The sequence below is a fragment of the Ptychodera flava genome, chromosome 20 (genome assembly GCF_041260155.1).
Source record: "Ptychodera flava strain L36383 chromosome 20, AS_Pfla_20210202, whole genome shotgun sequence".
NCBI classification, from domain to species: domain Eukaryota; kingdom Metazoa; phylum Hemichordata; class Enteropneusta; family Ptychoderidae; genus Ptychodera; species Ptychodera flava.
In genome coordinates, this window is record NC_091947.1 from 31,784,012 (window position 1) to 31,791,736 (window position 7,725).

The 7,725-nt window shown below is 39.6% G+C and overlaps 1 protein-coding gene across 1 annotated transcript; it reads right to left on the reverse strand.

Annotated features, from left to right (window-relative positions):
* Positions 1-1,607: 1,607 nt before the first annotated feature.
* LOC139120655 (mitotic checkpoint protein BUB3-like) lies at positions 1,608-7,705 on the reverse strand. Its single transcript, XM_070685181.1, has 7 exons — positions 7,574-7,705; positions 6,782-6,990; positions 6,447-6,516; positions 5,943-6,094; positions 5,456-5,719; positions 5,034-5,206; positions 1,608-2,876 (listed from the first exon to the last, which is right to left on the reverse strand). The coding sequence occupies exons 2-7, from the start codon at positions 6,974-6,976 to the stop codon at positions 2,756-2,758; spliced, it is 975 nt and encodes a 324-aa protein (XP_070541282.1). The 5' UTR covers positions 6,977-6,990; positions 7,574-7,705; the 3' UTR covers positions 1,608-2,755.
* Between the last annotated feature and the right edge of the window lie 20 nt (positions 7,706-7,725).

Consider the following 7,725-nt stretch of genomic DNA (forward strand, 5'->3'; position numbering starts at 1 on the left):
TGCCAGCTGTAGTGTCACTGTCAATGGATATCTCATCTAAGAATGCGTGATCAAGTGGAGTGTCAACTCAATGTTGTGGCTTATAGTGAGCAATATCTTGCTCAAACTGTGTTTATTTAAATATTTTAGCATATCTGCCACAAAAGATTTGACTGATTGTCTCTGTGTGCCTGTTAAGTGCCTCTAGTGGCACATATCGGCACATAATGAAAAATAAGTTCTGGCAGCCTTTTTTGTGTGTAGCTTATAAGCCGCAAGACAGTGGGACATATGCCACAAAAAAAAATTTTCGTAAGGGAGGTGACAGTATACCTTTAAAGTCCAGCCAGTCACATTCCTGTGCATTCTTTACGTGTTGATCAAAAAGTAGTGACATTGTGAAGGTTTACCAAGAATATCAGATGTCAAATTGTACTTGACACCATAAAGATCCCTCAGAAGACATCAGCCAAGAAATCTTGAAAGTGTGAAATTATGATATCATGGCCATCATAGACCAATTTAATTAAATTTAATTACTTGCTTACAAGGTGTGTATATTTTTCTGAAGCCTGAAGAAATAAATGTATCCATGGATAATGTATGTTACTGTTGGCAGGATTGTATCGGTTTGATTGACTCAGAGAATCAACATTTGTGGCTTGGCTGTACAGAACTCACAGTACCATTCTATTGATTGTGTCAAAACCATGGAAATGGCCCAAAATGTAACTTTTGATAAAGATTTGTTGTAAATGTATAGGACAATGCTAACAGGGATATTTTCAAGTGGGAGATGGGGCTAACACTATTTTGCCTCTGTGACAACCAGCTGATTGTCTGGCTTCACATTTTTAGTAGACTTTACTATTGTTTGAGAAACCAACAGTAATCTGACCAAAATGTCAGGAGTATCTAGGTCCTTTTATTCTGATTTGATCAAAAATTACTTCAATTTGCCACCTAACAGTCACTGAAATCACTTCATTGCAGTTCAACTATTATTTATTTCAGTAGTGATAAGGAAAGATACACTGCAAGTTGTTCCCTGCATAGAGGTCCATTTTGAGTACAGCAATGGAATATTCCCAAGAAATGTGGAAGTGTTCATCTGCCATTCACTCACTGACAGTCCTTTCAACAGAGAATGTACTGTGTATTTTATGAATGATAATCCTGTGTCAAGGATTTCTTGTAAAAATTTTTTTTAACTCATTACCTCAATATGTTCCTTTGAGGAATTTCCCAATTTTGCATTCAACTGTATTCAATATTATCGATTTGGTTACTTGAGTCAATAACTTCCTTTTAACATCATAAATGTTTACTGCAATATCTAATTGGATATTGAATGCAGTGGGATCCTGCATCTATAGAGCTTGGCTGGACATGGTTCTGGGTGCTAGGCTTGTGTCTGGCTCACTTGAGTAATTTTATTTCACATGAGTCTAGCGCCCTCTAGGACTGTGAAACTCTGATAAGCTTTTGTGTACCATAATGCAGCCAATAGGTTATGTATGACTGTTTATTGTCACCACCATTCTACAAACTGTTGTCTTCGTGCTACTACAAGAAAGTCACTGAAAACACAGTGGCTACTTATCAGATATGAGCAAACACATGAAAGATTATTTTCATCTAAATTTTATTCTACAAAAAGGTTTATAGACAACGTATCTTACAGCAAATAAGTTTGGAGTCCACGCATGATAACATTAATACATGTACATTCATAACACTGTAGTCACTACTTAGTCTAGTGTATGCATCTTCAGTGAATTATTATGGCATATTGCTTTACGAATAATATATCCAAAACAATGCCGTCATTTATTGACAGGCACATGTCAGTTTGACTTTGCTTTAGCGACTGTCACAGATTGTCACATAGGTTCAACAGCCAAATTTTTTTCATTGAGATCAAGCTCCCTTAAACAAAAACTTCAATCAAAGGAAGTGTTGATGTTGTCCATCAAGTAAAATGTAACACTTTGCTGTAGCTTTCAATAATATGCCCAAGGCATTATGAAGTCATTAAGTAATCAGCATAACCATGGAGTTGTTTTTCAGGTCCATGGTGTAATTGATTAACTATGTGGTTGCCAAGATGAGTGCAAAAGCGAAGTTCAATAATCGAACGGAGTTAAAATCCCCTCCTTAACCATCAAATTTTGCTGTTTGAATTTACGTGACAATCTGAGACAGTCCCTTCATGTTGGACATTGGGGCAAATGTGAGACATGTTGTTGGCATTTGGACCTTGTGCCTTCAGCATTGGCATGCTAGAATTCATCACAAACATCACAGTCTATTTGATGTACTTCTGATATGTCAATCAAGTACAAAATGACACTGAAAACATCAGCAAAGATCATTCAAAAATGTAACAGACACAAAAGTTGTTTAATTAAGAAAGAGTGTTTGTTGAAGAATGCATCTGACACATTTATTCCTTGCTGGTATAATGCTGTTTCTACATCAATTCAATTGCTCAAATGATAATATTGAGATATTACAAAAATCAGAGACATTAATATAATCAATAACTACCCCTATGCAAATTCAAATTTCCACCTACAAATTAAAATTAAATCAATCAGGAGAATAAAGAAAGAGCTCCAAGCGAAGAGTAATTTGATAACAGTCAGGAACACAATGCAACCACTCTCTATGTCCTGTTTGAACCTCCCTCATGGATCAATGTTCATATTTCTGGCAGTTTGTTGCAAGGGTAGAAAAACTACATTTCAGTTTGTGACCAGCTGACAAGCCTTGATTACTTTGGTTTGGTTTCCTGATCTGTGACTTTTCTGATGTAGACAGCGTCTTCTGGGTGTTCCTGTTCACCTTGTTCATACATGTAGGATGATGCTATGGCCAAGACGGACCCATCATGGCTGGAGGGAGAACAGACAAAGTCAGTCAGTCAGTTAGATACACCAAGTCAGAACAAGATATACACGTCTTATTTCCTTGAACTTGTCTCTGAAAAAAGTTGTCAATTTTCATTCCAGTAACAAACGATAGTCCATGGTCACTGTTCTCAGTATTTTGGAAATAGTGTCCTAACAGATCATTCTAAGAGTTGTAGTCGTTAAGAAACACTTCACTTCGTTGAGAGTAGTCTATTGACTTCTTCATTGTACCAGGTACAGCCAGACTGCACTTTTGACTTGTAAGAAACAACAACAATCATCATAGCCTTGTGCTGTGGGAACCATTGACACTGATTGTTGGAAGGTAGTGTAATTTGTATTAAGGAGGTATGAAGGGCACAAGCTGAGATTGGCTTGGACATCAGTTTTCTTCACTGTGGACAGAAACATTGCATGATAAATGGCACCGCCCTCTAGGTAGAATAAAGTATCTGTATTGTCACAAACACCACAACTTAGTCAGGGCTTGACAATTCCTATCGCCCGACGCCCGGGACAAGTGAAATTTACGTTCGGGCAAGTCAAAAATAAAATCTGGTCGCCCGCCGGACAAGTTGTTTATACAACTTCTGGCGCAATCAACGCGAACCTAAGTTGCGGTTTGTGCACGTGTCGCCCGATTTGCGTTGTCGTTCACACAAAATAAATGTCAATCACTGACTTTTTTAGATACAATTTCTTCTGCGATTCACTTGCCGACTCACAAAATGTTGCAATTTTTCGATGATCGACATGAAATTGTTTCATCCTCCAATTAAAAAAGTCGCTTAAAATTTGGCGTAAACAGCATTTCTTTGTTGTATGCTGACTGCTCCGCCCCAACAAATTAGGTAAAAAATTGCAAAACCCAATCATATTGCTTATCGGCGATCGACCGTGCAGTACTTCAAAATCATTTATGCTGCCTCGCGAGGTAGACGAACATTGTTGGCAGATAGTTAGTGGAGTGATCGCTGTAAATATGAGTATTTTACGGTAATATTTCCACTAACGCAAACAAGGCATTGTGCATTTTCGCGAGCCAGAGCGTAGTTTCCGCTCCGCAGACCTACGTAAAAATCAAGCAAAGCTGTTGCCGTAAAGAGGCGCGTAGTTTACGACGATGGGCATTGTGTAACTCTGAGAAACGACGTTGTGATGATTTACGACGGCGCCACGAGGGCCAGCGTGAGTGGGATCGTCTGAGAATCGACGACTCGATGTGATGATTAGAACGATGTTTCTGACAAAAGATCTAAACATAAGCATTATGATGAGGAAAAACGCCGTAGATGTTATCTCCGAAATGGAAAGCACTGTGGCCTTGGTTGAAATATGACGATTCCAAAAATGTTCTATACGTCGTGTCTCAAATACCCCACCATTGCCAAACCATGGAGGTAGGAAGAGACTACCCATGGCCAATCCAAGCGAAATGCTTTTCTTGACGGATGCGACATGTTTCGCGTTGAAGCGTTCAGGTCTCACGAGTTTTGTGGAGGGACCGTGGTTTAGTCAACCGCATTTGGACTTTTGGCGCATCGCAGATGAGATAGTGACGGGGACAATGATTGTGGAAATTTTGTGGGTCCCGCTGAGCCCGGGGCCAACACCCCGATCGCATGCACTCGCAATGCGTGAAGCGAATGACGACGACCAGAGACAGAAACTGACCAATCTTTTTACGACAGCATTTATGCTTGCCAAACACGGGAAGCCGATGTAAGATATGTACCTTCAAATTCAATGTTTTGTTAGCCCTGCGTACAGGTCTGTGTGTTCCCGGCGTTGTACGGTCTCTATTGGCGGAGGCCGTATAACGCCGGGAACACACAGACCGTACGCAGGCATACTTCAATGTAAACTTTTGAGAAAAATCGGCGTCAACATCGGCGAAAATCACCAAAATAAGAAAACCCTGAAAGCCGCTACGGAATTCGTCGCAAGTATTTGGTCTTGATTATTACAAATGGAGGACAAGTAAAATTTTGAGAGGACAAGTGAAATTGAAAATCCACTTGTCCGACGGACAAGTGAACTGGAAAAAAATTGTCAAGCCCTGACTTAGTCTGGAAGATATCAGTTGCTCAAGGACGCGCTTTTGCCATGAGCACTCTGAGGATATATCTGAATACATACCTGAAAGACAGTGAGGATATACTTGTAGGATAGCGGTGGAACTGGCAAAGTCGTTTCTTGTTGAAGCCATCCCAGATATTGACAAAGCCATCAGAACCACCACTGGCAAATGTATTATGACTGCTATGGAATGATATAGCATTGACAGGATAGATGCGTTCCACTCCATCAACCTGTCAAAAAGGTAAACAAGGGCATGTTTGATGAGAATGAGAGAGATTTTATTGTTCAAGCTAATGCGCTTCATAACAATTATTTTGCTGAGGTAGACTTTGTCAGAATAAAACTGCAGGATCATTTGCAAGTGCTAAGTTTCACACTGTAAATATTGCATTTTAATTATCAGTTTTGCCCAAAAGAACAATACAATAATATTTTCTTTTTCGAAGCTAAAAACAAGTTGACTGAATCTAATAAAATACCTTGAGTCTGTGGCATTTGAAAGCATACTTCTTCTTCTGAACTTCAGGACTTGGATCTAGGTACTCGACAGCAACTCTTCCTTCTATACTACTGAGAACATAGCCTTGCTTGTTGGGAAAACATCTTATACACCTGGTTTGGTATTTTAAACTAGACTCTCTTCGCTGTTGGACATAACCCATGTTGCGTAGATCCCATACCAGGACTTTGCGACCTGCTGTACCAACTACAAGTCTGTCACCACATACAGCCAGTGTGTACACCTTTTAATTAGAGGATGACAAGTTGATATCACTAGGTTATTTGATAGCAGTCATGTTCATACAGTCTGGGCTAAAAAGACCAGACGTAGCACTGGACTAAGGATTAAATTTAGTTTGCTCGTGAGTTGAGCCAACTAAGCACTTCCAACATATTTGTATGATCACATAGAACCAAATGATCAAAGACAGATATCTAAGATTCATTGAATTGTGACAGACCTACCTTATCTGGTTGTGAAAATGATCCTGCATTACATGGTGTTCTGGGATCCCATAGTTTGACAGTCTGATCCCAACTACCAGTGACAATGACATTGACTTCTGGACAGAATTCAACACATCGAATCGGTGCGTCGTGATTACCAACCGTGGTTTCTGTATATGAAGGAACCGAGACAAGCTTTGAATGATTAATACAGTCTCACTGATGTTGATCCAGATAAGTGTAGTGTCCACAATGTTTTGGATGGAACTACCAATAGGGCATTACAGATTTTTCTGCACACATGCTTCACAAACAACACTATGATAACATATGACTTGTGCAGCCATACTTGCTCAACAACTGAACTTAAAAGCTTTACAAAGTCCAAGAGAAAGTAAAACATGAATGATAGTGGAACTCAATCTGTATGCCACTGTCTTTGCAATTATTGAAAACTATGGTCACTCTATTACAGTGTCTTGATTGTTGACATGCAATGCATGGAAATATGAAGATGCTCACCTGTGTTGGAATTGATGTCGAACATTTTCAAATTATGGTCTAATCCGCCACTGTATGTATGTGTTTGATCCTGTAAATAATAATTGAGATTAATGCATGGTTATAGCATAAATCTTACATCTCATGAGAAGATAAAATATTCATAACAGTATGCAAAATCATCCGGATATTGTATTGGTTTTAGAATTTTACATGCTAAAGTGGAGAAACTGCTCAAACGGCAACGCATCTTTTCACTAAGCACTCTTCTCTATGCTCCACTGAAACAGTATTGAAAAATTAGTGTCTTAACAATACTAGCTCAATTTTTACACCGATTAGATTTGTGTACTTACATGAAAGCAGCAGTCTAACACTGGATCACTATGGGTATATTTGGTCCTCATTATGTTGGCACTGATGTCATACAATCTGACTGTTGAGTCCCATGATGATACAAGCAGGAATTGTGAAGTGTTTGGTCCAAACTTGACGGCTGAGATACCATCACCAGGACACTGATTCAGTTTGTACTCGTTTGGCTCTGGCATTGTTCAAGTAATACCTGAAATGGAAATTGAATACTGCCTATTTTTAACAAGAAATTGGCCATGGAATAATAATAATAATAGAAATTTTCTATCTTGGTATGTCATATTGGCCTCTACTTGACCTATCTGCTGGCAACAGTGTCGCTTGCTGCGTGTAGTTTTGTACCACCACACAACTGATCTCGGCAATTTTGGGTGGTGAAACGTGCCCATCTTTCCCCACTACCCGAAATCGCCTGAGACTGTGAGAAAGTTGTTCTCTGCGTACTGTAGCAGGAGGTTAGCAGATTGTGCTTTAGAAGAAATGATCGGGGACGTTTATAAACATTGGAAGCGGTGTGAGGTTTGTAAAGAATGCATTTTGTCGTGAGTGACAGTGAGCAGTGCATAAACAGTGCAATACTATTGCTGGCTCGCTACTGAGTTCGAGATGTTGATGCATGATGCGATGACGGGTGACTGACACAGAGGAACGACTTCACCAACTGACTCGCACGCTGCGCAGGAAACGGTCTTTGTCCACGGTAAGACCTCTTAGATAAACAAATGGACATACACAAAATAAGATAACGTTTCTAAAAGTGGGCTATCTCTTACCGGCTTAAAGTTTTACGAATGTAACACCTCGATCTCCCTTTTTGAGTAATCGTTGTTCGTGTTTTCAACGTTCGCGGTTGCAGCTTTGGTTTAACATGGGATGTTCTCGTGCAGACTGACGAGAAAGTGCGAGATTTAATGCTCGTCGGAAT

Bases quoted from the DNA above. Each gene is read 5' to 3' on its own strand.
- LOC139120655 (XM_070685181.1), bottom strand. From the start codon at position 6,976: ATGCCAGAGCCAAACGAGTACAAACTGAATCAGTGTCCTGGTGATGGT. The intron at 6,517-6,781 runs GTAAGTACACAA...TATTATTTACAG, and splicing joins TGTTAGACTGCTGCTTTCAT to GATCAAACACATACATACAG. The intron at 2,877-5,033 runs GTATGTATTCAG...TTCTCCCTCCAG, and splicing joins ATATCCTCACTGTCTTTCAG to CCATGATGGGTCCGTCTTGG.